Source organism: Xenopus laevis, chromosome 3L, assembly GCF_017654675.1.
Source record: "Xenopus laevis strain J_2021 chromosome 3L, Xenopus_laevis_v10.1, whole genome shotgun sequence".
NCBI classification, from domain to species: Eukaryota; Metazoa; Chordata; class Amphibia; order Anura; family Pipidae; genus Xenopus; species Xenopus laevis.
The window spans coordinates 85,019,388-85,042,288 of NC_054375.1; the positions used below are offsets into that span (position 1 = coordinate 85,019,388).

Consider the following 22,901-nt stretch of genomic DNA (forward strand, 5'->3'; position numbering starts at 1 on the left):
GGCAGGGTTTAATGATGTTAAACTCTTTTACAAATCTTACAAACCTGCCAACCATACACTGTGATAAAAATAACCCACAGTATCATTTGTAGAATATTCTGGTATAGGATCTCTTATCTCAAAATCGAATTTCCATGAAGCTACAAATTACGGGGAGGCCATCTCCCATAGAGCCCATTATAACCAAATATTTTTTTTTAACGATTTCCTTTTTCTCTGTAATAATTAAATGGTATCTTGTACTTGATAGTAACTAAGCTGTATATGTTTATATTGGTGGCAAAACTGATTATTAAGAAACATTATTGGATTTGTTTATTTTTTTAGTAGACTTAAGATGGTGTTCCAGACTATGGAATACACCAGGTCCCAAACATACATACATGTAACATATTTTATTTTGAGTACCTGTAGAAGAAATACTGAATAAATACAAATAAATAAACTTTATAGTAGCTCCTTTTAAACTCACTCCTTAACCCAGTTGTTACTGTCCGGTGTACTAATTCTTTATACAGACTTTTTGGGAATTGCCAAGAATAGCAAATATCATTAGATCACAGAAAGTAACGAAGATATAAATTTGCTTAGCAAATTGGCATTTTTTTAAAGGAGAACTAAACCCTAAAAATTAGGGATGCACCGAATCCAGGATTCAGTTCGGGCTAATCTTTCTGCCGGGTATTTGCATATGCAAATTAGAGGCAGGGAGGGAAATCTCGTGACTTTTTGTCACAAAACAAGGAAGTAAAAAATTTTTTATTCAGGTAATCAGCAGAAAGAAGATGAGGAGCTACTGGGGCATCTTTAGAGGCACAGATCTTTACTGCTAAAGGGATGTGGTTGCCTTGGGTTGGTACAGAATCCCAAAACACAATGTACAATATGTCTAGCCTACTTCTTTAGTTATGCTTTAGTTCTCCTTTAAAAAGGTTTAGCGATAGCTTGCATCTTACATTAGAACTGGATGCACAGACAATTTGTGCTTTACAGGTATTAACTTATCCTAAATCCAGTTCAATACAAAAATCTACATTAGTAGCTAAAGGTCATTTATGAAAGCATCATTTTACCCAATAAAGCTGATGTAGCCAGAATGTGATTAAAACAGGGGTTTTGCCCCTTCTGTTCAATTTATAGTTATATTATATAGTTTGCATCTATAGATGGCAGTTAGATTGGTTGGTTCTACCATCACTATCAATCAAATTTGTCCCAGTTCAAAACTGTAGATCCAAAAATTTTCAAAATCAAACTCATATGGATCCAATGAACCAAAATAGGTTTCAGAAAAGGAAAAACAATATAAATCCCCATTGTATTACTAGAATGAATGCTGTAGTCATATTAAAACAGGCTGGTGGACATATTGAACACACACAGCTATAACCATTACGCTTCTGTTATGTCTACAAATGCCATCATAGTGCATTAAGTATGAAGTATAGAAGAGGTTCGATGAAATATTGCTGCTAAATGCTTTCAGTGTATACATTTGTAAAAATGTGTGCATAAAGTCAGCAAAATATAAAAGTCTAATCAACATTCATACTCTGAACAAATCTACAGTAATTTGTTTCCCAAGTGCAGCATGAACATACATGGTCTGTGTTTATAGTCTACTGTATACAACATTAGCAGCTGCTACAGTTCATTTATACAGAAGCGGTATGCATTGATAGCCAGGGAGATATTATTCATGCACCGTCACACTGTGTCGGCACTGTATTTGATTAGTGTACGTTCAATGTTAACATTTGGAAAAAAACTTTAAAGACTTTGTAGAGCCCCTAGGGCTGAGTTAGCTACAAGATGATTTAATATAAAGATTCTAAAAATATTACTCAGAAAGCCAGCAGGTCTGCTCCACTATGTAGCAACTAAAAGCCAGGACTTTTCAGTTCAACTGGCATTAGAATATAGACACAGTGTATTTTATTTGTGCATGAAGGTAACTTGGGTTCTGTAAAAAAAAATACTTAAGTAGAAAAGCTGGATATATGAAAACAAAGACAGTGCATTAAAATGAGTATGTTATAGGATTTGGATATTTTATGAACAAATGGATAAAGTTTAATTGAAGCATCTGGCACATTTGAATTGTATGTTATGTGCACCAAAGTCACGATTAAAGTCTACCCCATCTATCAAATACACATTATGACTTTGAAATTTTATGAAACAGAACCCCCACAAATTGCATTATTTTAGTATGATTTTAAAATAGGTGGATGCACTGTGGTCTTGGTTTAATCAGTGGTTCTTAAAATGTGAATATCTTCTACATAGAAGCAGCTCGCTGAGCCGCACTGATTGGCTTACTGATTATTTGCCTACCAGCTGCTGGTCCTGCACTGCACTTCTGTTTTTTTCTTTTCACAAATATGTGAATAGAAATGGTGAGTGAGAGGGAAAGGTGTTACATCCCAAAACAAAACACATATTGCTCCCTTTGAAATACTGCCTTTGCTACACAAAAGCAACACTACTGTATATAGTGAAATGTATAAAAAGGTAAGATGCATTAAGTCAAATAATGGTGCTGTGAGCACAGTTTGAGAACAAATAATACATTTATGTTTTATAAAATTATGCCATAAATAATATACTTTGGTAAATTCTACAGATTAAAAATGGTTAAGACTATGAAAAAAAACTTTCTAGATCCTCACACTTTACAGATTTATCAAGGGTCGAATTGGAAAATCTCATTTTTATATTTGAATTTCGAGGTTATTTTAGTGTACTTCGACTAGGGAATAGTCCAAATTCGAATTTGAAAAAAAATCATTTTAAATATCGAAATTTATCATGAACTGTCTCTTTAAAAAAACCTGCCGAATTGCTGTTTTAGCCTATGGGGGACCTCCAAGTAACAGTTTGGAGTAATTTGGTGGAGTTTGAAATAACTCCCATCAACTCAAAATTTGACCCATGATAAATCTGCCCCTTAATTTCAACCAGGTGCTTAACTTAACAGCCATATTTTCAGCCATGTTCCAGCCAACTGATAACCAGTAGTGCTTGCCAGATTCCAACATTGCTATTCATTCCAATCCATTTAATAATGTACCAACCTAGACAAAATGTTACTCAAATAATGGTAATATAATTTATGACAGCAATTTTGATGTTACTTTCTTATTTTTGTTTAACAAATGACTGGTTTCTAAACAACCCCAATGCAACGGCTGAACCCTATGATTTACAGTTAGATCTGTAAACAAAACAAAGACCATAAGTGTGCATTCAGACAAAAATACTGAAAATTCACTTTATTTTCTACCTGAAATGCAATCTAATAAATAAGGTTAAGGAATCGGTATGGCGTTGGATGCTTTAGGGCCATGCAAATTACTGTAGGTGTTAAAAGGACAGTCTGAGATGTTTATTCAATAGATGTTGTGCTTATAAATATCCCATAGTTTAAGTATTTTCACTTACAACAGTTGTAAAGAACAAAAATATAGTATCGCCATAAACAGGGAAACTTGCAGGCCTATGATCCAGGGAAATGATTTCTTCGATTTCTACTTTTTCTGGTGTTCAAAAGAACCTTTAACTTGCTATAGTCCCCTCTCATTTTCTGACTTTCTGCTTCTTGACGTGTTTTCTGCCGACTCTCTTTGCAGTACTGGTTAATTATTTGCATTTCCGAATGACTAAATGCACCTGTGAGATCTTTTGGATGGAACTGCATTCCACTCAAAGTGCTGGCCCAAAGCCACTGAGACTTGTCAGTCATGAACGTGACTAGCTCTGGCTCTAGAACTTTCAAATTAACCTTCGCTATTGTCTGCTTGAAGGTGTTTTCTGTAGCAACACAATGATAGAGACCTTCATCCATTTCCTGGACAGAGCGAATAAGGAGTCCTTGACCAGTAGCAATGATCCTTTCATTTAATTTCACCTGTAATTGATAAGGAATAAGAGATTAAGAACCAGTCCCTACTTTCCCAAGTACCACCATTATTACCCTGAAAAACAAATATCCACAGTGGATACTGTAAAAAAAAATCAAAGACAGACAACACTCCTAAATGTGTTACTCATACAAAGCAAAAAAACAAACAGCACTTCATTCTAAAAAATGCCATCATTTCCAAAAATGACAGCACATAGTACAATAAAAAGGTGCAAAGTTTAGGTGTCTAGAATCTGTGGTGGAGAAAAGGTTGCTTGAAAAGTTACAAATTTTCTACTACCTTAAAAAACTGCTTATTTGTTTCAAATTCGCAACATAATCCTCAGTGAAAAAAGTCTGCAGAATGTTCTCAACTGAACCAATACTTTTAATAAACAAACTGCAAATTAACAATTCTGTATCACATAAAGAAAACTCCTTTAATAGAGAATGAGAATACTGTATAAAGCAGAATAACAATATAATTTATAAGTACTGAAAAGAGCACAGCCATATATTTTATGCATTGTAGACTGACCTAAACAAAGGCACCATTGTGCTTTTATTTCTGACACAAGGCTTTATCAAGTATGGCTTTTATCTGGCACGTTCTGAATCTTAGAATGAACTTTAGATCTTTTTCTGCAAAGTACATTTGAGTTTGATCTAACATTTGGCACTCTGAGGTCTCATTTCCAGACGATGCTGGTATTGTCTAGGCAGAAAGTATAGTTGATGATTTAAGGCAAGCTGGAACAGTCTGCAATTCCAAAATGTTTAGAATCATTAACAAGGAGGGTCTTTGTTTCAAAAATATATTTTAGAAGAAAGGAAATAAGGTATCTGGGGCAATAAAAGTATTAAACAAAAAAAATGCAATCATGCCAATATAACTACAAAATATGATTATCCTCACAAAGGCAAATGGATAAGGAAAGCCAAATACAGAAATTAATAAACCAGATCTCAGACACTTTATTTTTAGGCTTACATATGTGATTGTAGTGAGGCATTTGTCAGATATCCATATGCTTTTGTAAGCAGTTTAAGGAGCTGCCAAAAACTGCAAATCAATCAGGTACAAGGAGAAGCTAAACATTTCTGTCTGTTGAATTAGTAAGTAGCATATGAGAACCGCAATATACTTGGTAGGGCTTTATCTAGTTATGAATTGAGTGCACTAAATGTAAACTGGATGCTTCTTCAAGCCCTAAGCCAATGTAAAGCATTCACTTAATGAACCCCATATCATTTCTTTTTTAAAGAAATAGACCAGTGTAATGAGTACTAATTTACAATAAAGGCAAAATGATGTGAAATTTCCTTCTGCGTCAATTTTAGAAAGTGAACTCTAATGACACCAGCACCTGACGTAAAGAACAGACTCAAGAGCTTTTTTTGGCTTCAAGTGCACTGGCTGCTAGCACAGACTGACATCATTTTATTAACATCTGGCTCATACAAATGGGTTTCCAACTGACGAACAAAGATCTTCAAAGCCGACTGTAATGATATCATCCGGCAGTTGTTTTCTTTTGCTTTTAACGGAGACTTGTACAAGTGTCTTTCAGCCTGTACTGCGCTGGGTGCCCTTTAATGTCCCAGAAATTGTATGATAAATGATTATTTACAGATTAAGTGTATCCTCATTTTAAAATGTTGCTAAAATAGGAATAAACAACACTGTGATTCAATTCGCAAACGTTTGAATGTTTAGCAGTTCCTAATTAAAAACTCCCAGTGTGTTTTAAACATGACAACTATTAGTTACTTTTTCCATCAATTTGTGAAGCTTTCAGCATACATCTGATACAGCACTGCTATAGCTGAATGAAACAATACTATTTGCTCCTCTTTCTGCATAGAAGCAGCCTAACTGTATAAGCAGTGGCGGAACTACCGGGAGAGCAGGGGGTGCGAGCGGGCCAGGGCCCGCACCCCCTCAGTGCCCCCCGGCAGCTCGCGCACCACTCAGTTTTGCGTCCGTTTCTGGCCGTACGGAGGGGGCGGGGCCCGGCTGCACGTCCCGCGCCAGGGCCTGCCCCCCTCTAGTTACGCCTCTGTGTATAAAAACTCTAACCTAATTTACTATTGTATTTCTCTACATGAAGCAGAACAGGATAAAATGCCCTAAATAAGAATGGCATTTTTTTAATTCATCTTATTGATATGTAACTTGGAAGCTTTTTGGTATATTGTGTGTGGAGATATGTAATCCAAGTATGGGACCTGTTATCCAGAATACTCAGGACCTGGGGTTTTCTGGATAAGGGATCTTTCGGTAATTTGGATTTCCGTACAGAACCTTGTCTGCTAAAAAACATTTATATATCATATACTTGCAGAGCTTCAAGATACAAAACATAAGAAACATTGTTGCCTGTATATAAACATGTGAATTTGAAGTGAATTTGGTGCTACAACTCACCTCTTTCCTCCGATCATTATCTTTCTGCAGCAGCCACTTGACAGAAGCCTGTGGAGACTTAGCAATGCACTCCAGGAAAGTTGTATTGTTTCTAACCCCATACTGAATCATTTCTGCAGTGTTCCTATATCCTAAATAGGAAAAAAAATGGATGTTGAAATGTCTAGCAAGGCATCATATACATACTGTACATGCATCTACACGGTACATATGTTGAGGAAGCACCATCATATGTTTAAAGCCATCATTAGCTAGAGAACCCATGATTACAAAATCAACTGTTACTAAGTGATGAATGGAGCCTGGAAAAATTAAATATAAAGTAAAATGCCAAGGATATTGGTTATAGGAATTTCCGCAGCATGTTAAGACTATGTGGTCTGAGGGATTATTTGTTCTTATTCCAAAACATTACTGGGCAAGCTATAAATGTGTAACCTTATATATCACTCTTATACTGAACCTGAAAGTAGTTCTAGCTGTTAAATCACAAAAGCACATATTAAAAATCAACAGAAGAAAATCTGGAACAAAGTCATGACACCACGCTGATCTACACAAATGTTCCAATGATTTCTATATAGTATTCTGCTGTAATACATTTCAATGAATTATTATTGGTTTGTCTTGATCATTGTATTTATCAGTACAACTAGCACTTGACATAATATGATTCAATAATACACATTATTCTCACTATATATCTATTTGTTTTTTTAAAATATCTAAACCGCAATAATTGTCTTATTGCCATGTTAAAATGCTTTTTAAGCTGGCACATGGGCCAATTTGCAAGATACCCTATACAGCCAAACTTATTGGAATACTTATGTGGTCATAATTATCTGGACAGCCCTTTCTTCATTGCATGCCTTTAGTTTTAACAATAACATCAGCACAAATACAATTCATGGAAACCATAGCCTTTGTTATTGGTGAGCAGCCATACATAAATACTTCATCATCATATTCAATGCCAGGTTGCTGGCATGAGAGGTGTAAAAATTTATGACACTGGAAAAGTGAAAATGGGTTCACTAATGTGAAGGATCATACAGGAATTTACATCTAGCTGACTAACAGATGCGATCCTAGTTTAGTGAATGCCAGGATAACTACCTGCCAAATGCATAAGGTATTCATAATACCCCCATACACAAAGCAAGCTCTGTACAAAGTCATTTTGCTGAGAGACGAGAAGAATAACTTGACTGGGCTAGATGGAGGCACAACTACAAAGTTCCAGTATCTAGAGGAAAACTGTCCCAGCAATGAAGATATTATTATAACATCAAAAATCAGATCAGCTTCATATTAAAGTTTGGGGTTTGAAACAAGATTTTGGCAAAACAAGTTATCAATGAACACCAGGAGAAGTGCCGTAAATAAAAATCAGCCTTACAGATACAAGCTTCTCTGATTCTAAAAGCATGACAAGGGGACTCCTCAACTGACCCTTGCCTTCAGCCTTCCCATTGAACACCATTGTTACATACCATAATGAAACACCAGTAGCCAGAAATGGTGTAAAATGGCCACAGCATTTATTAACATTTTATCAAATAAATAGGACCTTGCCAGCTTGCAGTATTAGGCTGCCTCTACCTACAGAGAGAATGGCCCCAAACTCTGCTACAAGCAGGAGCTGCATCTCCCACCATGAGAGAAGGTCAGCAGCCCTGGAGTGTGTCGATGATAGGAAATCCAAGCAGGCTGTCACCTAGCACAAGTAGTAGTAGCGTCTGTATCAATCAACCCACTGTGCAGTCACAGGAGAGAACCTCCTTTTTCCCTCTTCTAAATTTACCTGTGCAGTACTCTGGCAAGGTCCTACTGCTGCTGTGACAAATAAAACATAAAATACATTATCATATATTCACTGTATGCAAAAAACCCAGCCTGAAGACACTGCCAAATATGCCTCAAGAGGGAAAACAATCCTTCCTGACCCTAATGGATCAAGCATTTGACATTCATTTAACATGAATAATAACATTGTTTATTTTGTATAACAGTACTGAAACCACAATATAACAGTATATGCAGGAATACATCCACATCCAGTTATTAATAGATAATATGAGAACATAAAGAAGAGAAGCTCCTGACATTTAACAAAATATGCAAAAAAAGAAGGACCTGCTCAGAAGATAAGGAAATGAACTGCTTCTTCCCCTGACATCATATCCCTGTCTTTCTCGCCCCCCCCCCGCTGCTTTTTCCTGCCATAACTCATTCATTTTAACCCAATCACAGCTACATCTGATTCTGCCAATCTTTAAATTTAAACCAGTGTAATCTGGCTGCTGGTCATTCGGATCACTTGTCATGCAGCCTCTGCGTTTATAACTCCAGGGCTTTCCTTTACAAAGACATGGGTTAGAAATGCTACAAATATTGTCTCAGAATTCTTTACCAGCCCACACTGACCACAGCCCTTAAGCTGTAAAAATCTGAAAATTCCTCTTTAGTTCCCCATTAGCTCTTCTGATGATGACGACACATGCTTTCAGTTGCTTGGTTACTGACTCAATATATAATAGAAATGGTATATCTAAATATACTGTATATTTAGAATATAATAGTGACAATACAAGGTTTCTTTATAGTAAATTCACATTACATGACATCTCAGAAACCAATACATTCTACTTCAGAATTGAAAAACCTAGCATCAGCTTGTATGATTGAAGTTTCTTGAAGTTTTTTGACAACCCCAGGGCTTAGGTTCTTAACAACTACCGAGAGGACACAAACAATGTGCAGTGTCAATGACATTGAAAGCATGGCTAACCGGTAACCAAGATGGGGAACCCCTGTGGACAACTGTAAAGACCAGCATTGTTTAATTACAGTGCTTCTGAACCTCTGCTGCTGGTATGGTAAATTAATTTTAAAAAATACAGCATTGCTAGCCATATTCATCTTCAGGCTATACTTGCCCTTTCAACCTCTGCCATAAAGAATGGTAGGTTTGATTACTTTCAGCAGGGTGTAAAGAAAGTAGAAACATATCCAGCAGTTAGACTATGAAGATTTTCAACTGGACTTGCTGAGTAATTCTATTACAGTAACTACACAGAATCGACAGCTCTGTAAATTTCAGATGTCACCTCTTTGAAGAGTTACAATGGGCCATTGTGATTGGATTAGTGGAAGAGTTTATATGTCGAGAACTTCCCACACCAGTCAGTTGAACTGAAGAAGCTGCTCGGATGAGTAGTGAAACGTCTTCAATGATTACTCAGCAAGTCCAGTTGTTTTAGATTTACCTATATTAGATATATCCAGCAGTTGTCCTGTTTTACCAATATATGTTGAAATTGCTTGTTAAATAGGGTCTCATGTGGCCCCCTATAAATCCCCCCCCCTACAGCAGGGTCTGCTTCCTCTGTAGTTACGCCCATAAATAGCAATTCCCTTTACAAAAGACCATTGAATATTTTTAAATACTATATTCTGGAATTACTTGCAAGGACATCCCCTTTAACTCTGATAATGTTTTGCTTGTTTTAGCACTGTGCTATAATTAAAGTTTATTTATGTATTTCTTTCAGCTGCAAGGATTACTATTAAGGCAATGAGAGATGGGAATTTTGTTGCCCATATTTTGTTGTGGTGACAAAATGCACCAAAATTCCTTCCCATAGCAGGTCTGGAAAATCAAGAATAAACACTTAAGTATGATGTAGGTGATTTAAGTGCCATACCTCAGATGATTAAAACTACCAATTATTACCCTGCAGCCAGGCAAAATAAATCACATTTGCGCAGCTGTTTCATTTCTTTTATCTAAATGGAGTAATAATGCTAACAAAGTATATTAATTAGTAATGGCATAGAGTTTACATCTGCCTTATTAAGTGAATCATGCAGAACTAATTTATAATCTGGCATCACAAAAATTTAAAAAACAATAAAAGCTAAAGTATGTTGCTCTCAGTTCTTGGTAATGTGCCCCTTGATGCCTAATATATACTCTTGCCATCCCATCATGTATTTTCTAACTTTGGCTTATTCACTGGCTTTCTACTATTTGCCCTGTGTCTGAAGTGCATTTCACTGAATTTAAATGCACTACTTCTGTAAATTAAGGACCCCCTTGATATTCTAGTTCCCTGACATGTTCTTACAGCAGGAAATATCTATACTCTCTCATGCATGCAAACTTTTAGCATCCCCATAAAGTTTCTACTAGTGTAACTTAAAACTCCTTACTGGAATTCTGAGGATACAAATACTTTTATTGCCAGAGCCAAATATAATTTAACAGTTCAAAAACATACATGTGACATAACTATTACATTCAAGGCTAAATCTGGTAGTCTTAATATATATATTCTCAGAAAACTGGAATGTATCTATCTATCTATCTATCTATCTCCAACCAGTCCTATGCTGTGTTATTTTCAATAAAACCTTTTTCATATTTTTAAGCCCTGAGAGAGCTGATCTTCTTTGGATGGATGGATGGATGGATGGATGGAGATATATATATATATATATATATATATATATATATATATATATATATATATATATATATATATATATCAGAAAACTGGAATATGGGATTAATGGGTTTGATGGGTGCAGTGGAGTCCAGCATTTAGTGCTGCATGCATTTTAAAGGTTAAATAGTTAAAATAAATGAATGCAATCTACGGAGTGCAATGTTAAATAGGACATCAACAAACCCCACTTCTGGGGTAGATAGTTTCCTGACATTTTTGGATATGATACCATACCTTTTAAATTAAATCCACGACACTGGGTAACTGGGTTTCCATGCTTCACATCTTGTCTTCGACTTCTCCTATGAATTTTGGTGTAAATTAAAAAGAAAATGTCATTAATTAGAATTTTAGAATCTCTTTGAAACTCCTCTTTTCCTCCAAATGTATATGTCACACATTACTCCTGCTTCTCTCATTGAAGTGAAAAACAAGACACCAAGTGATATCAAATGGATATGTGTAAAGGGAAAAGATATCAGAAAATGAAATTTAACTGCAGAGTGGCCATAAGGGAGCGAGAAGGGAGAAGAGGGATGGAAAATGGGAAAATGAAGACATTCAACAGAAAGCATGAGAGAAAGTGAATAAGGCAAACTAGAAGTTACATAGTTATATAGTTAAATCGGGTTGAAAAAAGACAAAGTCCATCAAGTTCAACCCCTCCAAATGAAAACCCAGCATCCGTACATCCATACATGTGGAAGGCAGAAAACAAGGTGATAGCAAAAGGTAATATGCAATAAATTATTTAAAAACAAAACATGCAAGATTGTGAAAAAGAGTGAGAAAGGTGTACATTCCAGTAGGCAAAAGGATGACAGCATTAAAATGATTTTACTGCAATAAAAATATATTTAAATATTTTAGGTTCAACTAACAAGATTACAGTATAGTAAAGTTATTAAAATATTTTCAGTTCATTAAACTGGTTACAGATTCTGTTTCACAACTATATCTATATGATATATATTATAGAAGTGCAATGTAAAAAGCAGGGCCTGTTTGGTAAACAAGTTAAGTAGCCCTTGTATTGGGAGTCCGTCTGTGTGCATGCTCACGCCTGCTATAATTTACGTGTATGTGCCCAAGATCATATATCCACATTGTTAGTTCTTCAGGAAATGATTGCGACAAGATGCAACTGCAAGTAAAGGGGCAATAAGTTGTCTGTACATGGGTGTACCCTTACATATCTTTCAACTGAGGGCAAAAGACAGAGACCTGTATTTAATACCATGTTGACATACCACGGTCAAGGCAGGTGTTTGGTACCAGGATCCTGCAGCATGCTGTGTATTGCACTGGATTTACCAATAAGGTGCAACTTGTAAACTGGTACATAGAACTGGTGTAGATAAGTGCATATAGATGTACATTTATGAATGCCATTTTATTGGGTGCAATTGTGCACATATTTTAGCACCAACTGATCATAAATTAGCCCTACAACTTCTGAACATGTTTATTTTTCTAGTAAACTCTGTCTGCCAAGGTGCTATCCCTGTATCCAAAACATGTTTCCCAGGCTACATTTGTCTTTGTAAAAGGCCTCTGTCTAAGTCTTTCTGTGTAGATCCGAACATGTACATTTGCCGCTCCAGTGAAAAAACATTTGTCCTTTTTCTGCTACATAAATTCAGCTCAGCCCACGGCCCCCGAGAATGTTACTACCAAGGGTGCTGGGGTGCCATTGCACCAGGGCCTATTGCCTATTTTTGTGTTTGCAATCTGAGAGTCAGCCCAAAACCCATGGAACCCCCTTTGTGACATCAGAGATTGGGGGGTCGGGCGCAGTTCTATCTTGTTTACCTGTAAACATCAGAAACATACTTTTTTCTACAGCCATGAATATCCTGCAAAACATACCCTTAAATGATACTTAGTGGCAGATTTATTAAAAAGGTTAACAGCCTGCTTGATGTTTCATGTTTGAGTTTTTTTCGCAGAAAATTCAATCAATTCGTGTCTACAGGTTGGGGGACTTGAACTCGCACATTCAGGTTTTTGCCTTTTGAGTTTTTTCTTGAATTAGATACCATTTGAGTTCAGAGATAATTCAAGTTCATTAAGGGTAAAGAAAACTCTAACACTCGACTAAATAACCCCCAATATAATAAAGTGATATTGTTATGTTCTTATTATTCACTATGCATAATATAATAAGCTGTTACTGTCTATAGTGGACACCAACAACCATTTATTATCCTACCTTTTTCCTGATGGATAAAATCTGGAACAAAACTTTCCATCCCAGGCACAATATGGGTCCCTGGCAAGGCAACAGTCAGCACAGGCAGTACCATAAATGTGGCAGCGATGTAAAGACAATTGGGTAATGCCTTCTTCTGAGCTTACATAAAGTTGTTGCTGTAAAGCAAACACAATACAGATTAGCTGTTAGATATTGATTTTATAACCAAAAATATTTGTATCTTTTAATTGGTTTTGTTTCAACTGTTTTAAATCATGATGGATCAACTGAAAATAAGTATGCAACAAATCCATCATTTTTGGATTCAGCCAAACACAGAATCCTAATATAATCAAATTTGAGAACAATTTAATGGTTTCAGATTAAACCTGCATTAACACTTCAAATTCAAATGTGATTAAATCTGAATCCTGCTTAAATGCTGGGATTGAGATGAATTTGGACCCAAATCCTATATTTAGTACATCCCTAGAAAACAATAAAATGTATTACTACTGCAAAGTTTCTGTGTTGATAGATAACATGACTTGCAGCACAGATCAAATTCAAACATGGAAGCACACAACCTAAAAAGCACTGCTACTCTCATGTCAGGAAATAGATTCTATGATTCCTAGCATAAAGAGTTAAAGTATTAATGTATCTACTGCTAAGATTTTCAGAGAGTGCCAACATGCAGAGATGGTTGATTCAGAGATAAAATGTGGGCTTTTAATTCAGTCTAAAGCATGGCTAGACAGAACAGAATCATGTGTAGGCAGAGAATCGTGACACAGTTACCTAATAAACTGCACATATTTCACTCTGTCTTTTTCAACAGTAACAGATATTTTGTGTACATCATGTTATGTGCATTCTAAATAAATAATAGTAGTTGAAACATAACAAGAACAGCTACACAGGACCCATGCCATGGTCAGTCTCCGACAGCTGTATAATGTTCATGTAATCATGTCTCCTTGCAAGGGTGTTTTTTCCCAGATAAAACTTCCCTAACCATGAAAATCGACCCTCGTAGTTTAAATCCTCAATTCCTTTTACCAGTTTAGTTGCATGTCTCTGCACAAAGAAGGAAATTAAACTAGAAATGAAACGGTTAATGGAACTCAAAAATCAACATCATGAATCTGAAATGTCTAGGCCAGAAATGTCAAACAAACAAAAAAAAAAATGCAAACTATCAATATTGTTGTTGTATAATGAGCTCTTGGTCAATAATGCTTTGAAAGCATAGAGTTTTTAAAACCCGTGAATAAATTGCAGCTGTGCTAAAACAGGTCTCAGCTGTGCTTTAATTGGATGCAAATAGATAGCACAGCTCATCAGATGACTAATAAGATACAGTATTTAAGGGAGCATATTTATAAGCCGGGCCAAATTATATACACTTATTTAGCCAGGTCAGCATGAGAACAAAATTTGCTTATATGACCACATAGTCATCAGACCAACAATTGGATCATGCAGAGTTTCTGTGCAGTATGACCACTCATGGATCCCATACAGAGTCTAAAACGGAACACTTTGGTCATGAAAGTCTGAATTGGCAGATCATACTAAATCGTGTACATCTACCTAAAAGGACAATGGAAAGCAAATTTGTGGGGGTGGGCAATATAGTAGGCAATCAAGCCTGTGATTAAGGGCGGAAACACCCGAAACGTGTCAGTCAGAGCATGCTGCATGTCTTTTAATGTGGATAAATAAAGATACATGTTTTAACAATCATCCAGTGCTGTAGAGATCCTTCACAAATTTTTCCATACAATAGGCACCCCAAGTGAATTATATTTGTATTCATTGAAATAATATGTTATTATGGAGCCATTGAGGCAGCAACTGAAGTTGAAATTGGGATATAAGACACATGTTTACTTTGCAGATAACACAAAAACTATGTACAATACAATGGTTTTATTTTTTACAAGAGAACTTAAACAGGATTTCTATGCCATTTGTTGGTAGAGAAAGCACTGTGTGTGACATCAGCCATATACAGGAAAGTCCCCTGTCTGTCAGAGCTGAATACAGTCCACTGACAGCAAACAGAAAGAGGCTTCTCTATCTGAGAAACCTCTGACATCTGGGGAAACAGTAGCCTACAGGGAAAAATAAACTAGTAAGAATATTGAAAAAATTTATATCCTAGGGGTATTTTATGATAGAAATTAAATGTAGGAATATGTTAGAGAAATCATTGTTGATTCAAAGGAACATTAACACCGAAAAATGAAAGTGTTTTAAAGTAATGAAAATATCATGTACTGTTGCCCTGCACTGGTAAAACTGATCTTTGCTTTTTTCTGCTTTCAATGGCTGCCCCCATTGTTACACAGCAGCTTATTTATATAAACAATATTAGTGTTTGTGAAGCAAACTCAAGAGTTTTACCAATGCAGGGCAACACTGCATTATATATTACTTTAAAACACCTTCATTTTTTAATGTTACTGTTCCTTTAAGGAAAACTGCAAAATTAAACATATGCAACACTTGTTTATGGTATACAAAGGCAGCCAGTAGTAGATTACAAATTACTTTCTCACTGTAAGGTAGGTCCTCACATTCTTGCACTTTTCAAAAAAAATGTAAATATACCAATGATACAACATAAATATATCAGTTACTTACATTCATCCTAAAAAAGAGCTAAATTTACCTTTTTTGAAGAAATCTTCATAGAGGTTATAGGAGCATGACTCTAAAATTCAAAAGAGCTTTGAATGAAAACCTTAAAAATTCAAAACAATTTCTTACTTTGTGTATTAAATATTTATGTTGAATAACATAACTCACTTCTTTGCATTTAAAGCATACTGGAGATATGACATTCAATCTATACCATTTAGACAGTCTAAGATCAAGTTAAATAAACAAAACGTTGACAGTTTGTTTGGGACATTTATCACATAGTCAGTGGCATATTGTGTTCATAAATGCAAAGAAATAATAATTACATCCATCAAAGCAACTACAGTTACCAACAGTACTGTGTGTTGGAAAGCTGGTTGTCAGGATCTATTTTTACCTATGAGAAGTCATCAGTATTCCTTGCCTACCACTGAACTGGCCACGTGGGCCAGGTTTGAGAGGACATGCATGTTATCAGGAAAGTACATCTTAGTTCTACTCAAAATATGTCCCTTACAGCTTGGACCTTTTAAAATCGTTGCTATAAAACACTAAACTCTACACAGATTCCATAAGTTGTCTATTGAGAGCTTCACAAAGAAGTAGGATAGAAATAGAAAATATGGCATTTCTAGCCATATTCGTTTTTCAGGTTTATTCATTTTAATTACTATCTGCTAAAATGGAATCACTTTATTCTGATGTCAGATGGATTACTCTCTAGTGAAAGACAAGCTGAACGGCCACATACCAGTCAAGAAATACCATATTACTTACTGTATGTGGGACATTTATTAATGGAATGTTACTAGACAGCCACTATTTCCTCATATTTGTTAGTTTAGACTAGATTACCTTTTAGTAAAATACAGTCATGACATCTTCCTGAGAAATGAGCACGAAGCTTGTTTTAAAACAGCACACTTTTGAAGCATTTTTATTTGTAAGGTTCAGTGTTAGATACAAGTTAACCATAGCTCTCTCTTTTCTCAGCAGCCAACCTGTTAGATCTATATAAACATGCATTTAATATTAGGAAATAATAACAAACCTTAAAAACTTCCATTTCTTCCAGGATGAGTTCCCCACTTGCTGAACCATTAGCAGGAACAACAACAACCTTCTGAACAGTTCCTTTGTCTAAAAAGTAAATGTAAGATTTTAAAAGATACAGTAATTCACATTTTAATTGCTGTTAGCAAGTTTATCACATTGGCCACAAGATGACATAACAGCAAGTACAATGCATGAGTCCTGCATTGGGTTGGTTACCCGCAAAGCGGTCATGTTTGGGCATAAAGTTGCAGATTCCCTGACCGTGCGGGCTGTCTGTGGGTAACTCACCTAGGTTTGTGAATTACTTGGCTAGATTTGCACTACACAAAACAACATTTAAGGTAAAGTAAATAATTGTTTGATTATTGAATACCGTCATATAGGGATATGTAAGAAAAAAGACAGATTTATCTGATGTACAATGGCTATTTTGTTTTGTTTTGGTTGGACTTCGATAGGCTAATTTTCCCTCAACAGATTAAGGGTAACTGCTTGCAGATAAAAGTGAGGCTAATGGCAGCTGTTCAGTTGCACATTATAGTTGTTCTGTTGTAGTATATAAAAAAGGCCTCCAGACAATGCAAGTACAATTCTGTCTATACAGTATGTGTATAATCATCAGAGTGATTAATCTGCTATAAGAATACGTGGCTAAACCCATTTGCCAATAAAGTATTTTGTCTTCCAACAAGTAAATTAAAAAAAACACATTTTTAGTACAAATGTAATACTAAAAAAATGTATGTGAGCTACTAAAGAACAGAGGCAAAGAACATATCTTTATCTTGGCCTTGAAACAAGTAGGGTTTAAAATAGAAGTCTGTGCAGTACAGCTGGCACAAGATTAACTTTTCCACACTAGGTACTAGACAGGCCACAGGTAGTGACAGACAGTTCTGGCAACATCTCAACTATAGAAAGTGTTACTGCATTAAAGGACATTTCTAATTGGCACCAGATGTCCAGTTCAGCTCTACGCTATCCTCTACAACTACCGGTACACAGAATCCTTCCAAGCAATTATCAGAAATTCCACTGGAAGAAATTACTCATACCTTGTAATAGAATAATATTTAGCAATTGTTTCAGTCTGCTAGATTCTGAGTTTAAGCACACATTTATAACTTTCTAACACAGCATCCCCAGAATGGTTACTTTAAATACAAAAAAACTCACTGTAAAAAAATAAAAAACACAAAAGAACACATTGCTTCCTTATGAAATAGAAATAGATACAGTAGTAGCCTTTATTAAAGTGCCAAGTATTCTAGAATCTACTTCTGTTGCACTATCCTTTGTATTCCAGCACTGTAGATTCATTATTTAAGAAAAATAAGAAAAACATTTTAAGAGAAAATCTGTATATGTATTTGATAACAGCTTTGTGGAAGCTCTAAACTAAAGGAGAAGGATAGTAATTTGCCAATTTCTGGACACCTCAGGCTAGTGCTCCTATCAGCAGAAAACTGCACCAGCCAGGAGTTCTCCCAGCGAGCACCACGAGCGATCCGCTTCCTGCTTCTTCACTCTTCAAATTTACCGGGGCAGACGCATGCACAGTAGAACACAAAAGTCTGCTTTTTAGTTGAAGTTTGGCTTTTTTGTTCTACTGCACATGCACAGCCATGAGAAGAAAGAAGAAGCAGGAAAAGGACAGATTTTTCTGCTAATAGGAGCACCAGCCTGGGGTGTCAGATAAGTAAAGACAATCACTTGGTGGTGCCTAACATTTGACACCCCTAAGTGGCAAGTTACTTTCCTTCTCATTAAAAGAGCATATCTAATTAAGACAAAAATATTACAACGTGCCTCAACCAAACAACTGCCATGTTTTCAAGGTTAAGACCCCACATATGAAGACTTTAAAGGCAAATTAAGTAATAGTGGCACTAAAAGGAACAGTTCAATGTGAAAATAAAAACTGTGTAAATAGATAGGCTGTGCAAAATAAAAAATGTTTCTAATATAGTTAGTTTGCCAAAAATGTAATGTATCAAGGCTGGAGTGACTGGATGTCGAACATAATAGCCAGAACACTACTTCCTGCTTTTCAGCTCTATAACTCTGAGCTAGTCAGTGACTTGAAGGGGGGCCACATGGTACATATCTGTTCAGTGAGTTTGCAATTAAGCCTCAGCATTCAGCTCAGATTCAAAAGCAACAGATATGACCCATGTGCCCCCCCCTCAAGTCTCTTATTGGTTTCTGCCTGGTAACCAGGGTGACTTGTCAGTGTAAACCAAGAGAGCTGAAAAGCAGGAAGTGTTCTGGCTATTATGTTACACACCACAGTCACTCCAGCCTTTATACATTACATTTTTGGCTAACTAACTATATTAGAAACATTTTTTATTTTGCACAGCCTATCTATTTACCCAGTTTTTATTTTTACACTGAACAATTCCTTTAAGAGTTGCCAGTGGGTTTTGACAATCTTATGTCATTTTAGCTCTGCAATACGTTGCACACATGCTTGTGCTAGCAAGTCGCTGAACATTCCTCTAGTCTCTGCAATACATTGCAAAAGCCTCTAGAGCAGTAGTTCTCAAACTAGGAAGGTGAGATTTTGGGAGAATTCTCATTTACTCTTATAGATACACCTGAAAGCCCAGCATTAACATAATTTGGAGTATATTACAGTAGAGTAATAATTGGGCAAATATATATGATTTCCTAGATATTTTTGAAACTATGGTTTAATGACTGACAAACAAGTCAGAGGTCACACACTGTGCTAAAATATTACTTCAGTAAACTGCATACTCCTGCAGCAGATTCAGCACTAAGGTACTCATATAGGACATAATACAATTTCAGACCTCCAGGTAAATTATTTGCTTTTATAATAATAGGTAACATTGTTAACACACAAAATATTGTTTTTTTTTTGTTTTATATACTGTTAAAACTTGGGTGCTTAGAAGTGTGCAATATAATCAGAAAATATGTCAATGACTACTAACGCACCCTATTCAGAAAAAATTCTCCTAAAATCTATTGCCCCATTTACATGATATAATTAAAATACCCGTTAGGTTGAGCGATATCCTTAAATTGAAATTAACCCAAAACAATTTGGAAAGTAATGAGACCTTTAGATATTGAAAACATTTAGGGGCATATTTATTAAGGTTTGAGTTGTGTTTTCCACAAAAAAAGTTTTTGAGGTTATTTTTGAGTCAAGAATCTATTTTGTTTTGGTTCAATTATTTTTTGGAGGGTTTTGCTTGAAAACTCGATCAGTTCAAGTTTTTTTTCGCCAAAAACTCAATCAACTCCATTTTTCTGGTTCTTAACCCCGAACACACTGATTCTTAATTTAGAGACCATTCAAGTTATGAATTTGTTCAAGGTCTAAAAAAGCTTATTTTTTATGGAACAGTGCTAAAGAACTCATGTATTGGTTCAAATTATAAGATACCATTCAAACATTTAACTCCATATGTAATAAAAGGAGCTAAATTTGCGCAGGCTCAGTAACCCATAACAACCAATAACATTTTTGCCTTTAAACAGGTGACCAATAAATTCTACCAACTGTATGGTTACTACTGGTGTTCAGTGCTGGAACCAGGGGTATGCCAATAGCAAATTTTAATTATATAACCACCTAATGGGCAAATATAATTTAATGCGCAAAGTCTGCTACTGGTCTAATCGCCTATATCAACCAATAAGCATTTGCTGGTCACCTACATTAAAACATATATCTTATTATGCTATGTATTACTGCACCTGGCCAAAGATTGTGCCTTTTATTATAGATGTGGATTAACGTATTTACTTTGCCTTTTTTATTCTATATTCTAACAGTACAGTGTATTTTGATTATAAACACACAGCTGTTTATATGCTGATTTAAACAGAAAATAATTTGCAGATTATAATGCAATGCGGTATAAGAAAGATCAAGGAGATGGCAGCACTTCACAGAAGTTTCAGTTCTCTGATGTATTAAAAAGTACATATCCATTTTTGGGAACGGAATTCATATTTTGCACACTGTTAGCAGATGTGTATAAGACAAACATGTGACTCATGCAGATAATTTCACATCACTAAATTCTGTAAAGATGGTAAAATGTATAAATGTATGTATTTAATTTTTTGTTTTTTCTCTTATGGGCTAATAGGTTGGACAACCTAAATACTGTCTGCCTATGTCTGTATAAATGTGTCTTGATACCTTCATGATACCTCTGAATGCTTTTATAGAATCTTCCCTTGATCAAATGTCTGTTTTTGCAATATTATATTGACATACCATTGTATCCACTGTTTCCCCTCCCTTCTTCCCTATGTTAGAATTACTCAATAATTATAAAGTTAAGGGAAGCCCCAATAGATTACAGGGAATAATTTCTCAACAATATAACTTGCACTTTTATGGCTAAATTAACACAAATAGTAAGCACTGCAGTAAGCAACCAACAACCATACAACTGGCACAGGATCTTGTATTCGGAAACCTGTAATCCAGAAAGTTCTGAATTATTAAAAGGCCATCTCCCATAGACTCCAGGCTAAAAGTAAGTAAGCTTTATCAGAAAGGTCTATATAAATACACCAGTAAACCCTCAAAGTAATGCTGCTCTGAGTCCTCTGTCAAAAGAAACACAGCATTTATTTTCTTCTATTGTTTACACATGGGCTTCTGTATCAGACTTCCTGCCTTCAGCTTAAACCTCCAGGACTGGGGCTTGAGCATGCTCAGTTTGCTCCTCTCTCCCTCTCCCCTCCTCCCCTCCCTGCTGTAATCTAAGCCCAGAGCTATGAGTGAGCAGGGAGAGACTGTGACAGGAAGTGATGTCACTGCAAGGGTAATATGGCAGCTGCTATCCTAAAAAAACAGAGAGGGCTTCTAGATATGTTTACTCAGTTATGGTAAAGCGTTCTGCAGAATAAATATAGTGTTACAGTTTGCACTATTGTGGCTAATCTATTGGCAATAAACTGCCTTGGTAGCTTTCCTTCTCCTTTAAGGCATGAGGATCCAAATTACGGAAAGATCCATTATCCGGAATACCCCAGGTCCCGAGCATTGTGGATGACAGATCCCATACCTGTATAAGTATATGGTCATAATATCTGGTCATAAGTATGGTAGACAAATTAACAACATACAATACAATTTCTGCCTATAACTAACTGCTGTATCCAACAAATCCTGTTCATCTGCAAAAATATATAATATACATATAGTAAATTAAAGTAAATTTTCATTGCACAAATGATATACATATTCAAGTCCCTATGGGAAAACCCCAACTGTTTGGTATAGCTGTGTTGTTCCTTAAAAAATTATACCAAGAAATATACCTACAATAGTAATACAGCATATCTTATTTCTTCCTTATTTCTCTTCTTACCTGTTCCAAGGAATAAGACATGGTATTTCCCATCTGCTGCATTAACTCTGTCTACAACTATTTTAGTAAACTTGTAGTCAGTTCCTGTCCTTATAAGAAGCGGCGTCTTAAGTGTTGGATAGATAGAGTTAAACATAAGAGGGTGATTCCTTATAAAGGTTACAACATCATCTGGAAACTCTTTAGTTGATCTCATATTTGGGGTGAATGCACCTCCGGGACACTAAAACAAGCACAAAAACAGAATTTTTAATTTTAAACTTTTTAAAATTTTACTTTTTTTTTTTAAAAAAAAAATTTAATTTAAATTTAATTTAAACTGGTCTTCTTCAAACTAAACAGGAAATATAATATTTTAACATTATGATGCAAATGACCTTTGGTTACCTTAAGTTTCTACTTATTGAAACAACTATTTTAAGAACTCAGAACTGTTAGGTTTAACAAGCAAGGCTAAGCTCTAATAACTAGTGATGGGCGAATTTGGGGTGTTTCGCTTTGGTGAAAAATTAGCGAATTTCCTGGGAAATTGCGAAAAAATTCACGAAACGGTGTCCGTTATTTTGGACGCCGGCGCACATTTTTGCGGCGGTTTTGCGAATTTATTCACCGGCGGCGAATCGCAGGAATTCACAGCGAATTTACGCATGCCGAATAAATTCGCCCATCACTACTAATAACCTGAATCAGTTCAGAATGTGATGAGAAATAGTAAGCATTGTGTTAATTGTATTGTTGAGCAAGAGATTCTAAAGCCTGCTTCATAAAACACTGCTAAACATTT

General features: G+C 35.7%; 1 protein-coding gene across 2 annotated transcripts in view; it reads right to left on the reverse strand.

The window, feature by feature from the left end:
* Nucleotides 1–3,260: 3,260 nt before the first annotated feature.
* The window catches only part of sema3c.L (semaphorin 3C L homeolog), an 87,468-nt gene continuing 67,827 nt past the window's right edge, over nucleotides 3,261–22,901 (reverse strand). For both annotated transcript variants that reach the window (XM_041586545.1, XM_018252700.2), the window contains 7 exons: nucleotides 22,118–22,340; nucleotides 16,744–16,832; nucleotides 15,721–15,762; nucleotides 13,059–13,216; nucleotides 11,081–11,148; nucleotides 6,333–6,463; nucleotides 3,261–3,910 (listed from right to left, as the gene is read on the reverse strand). In XM_041586545.1, coding sequence (XP_041442479.1) covers nucleotides 3,500–3,910; nucleotides 6,333–6,463; nucleotides 11,081–11,148; nucleotides 13,059–13,216; nucleotides 15,721–15,762; nucleotides 16,744–16,832; nucleotides 22,118–22,340 — 1,122 coding nt within the window. In that variant the 3' untranslated portion in view covers nucleotides 3,261–3,499. The remainder of the gene's footprint in view (nucleotides 3,911–6,332; nucleotides 6,464–11,080; nucleotides 11,149–13,058; nucleotides 13,217–15,720; nucleotides 15,763–16,743; nucleotides 16,833–22,117; nucleotides 22,341–22,901) is intronic.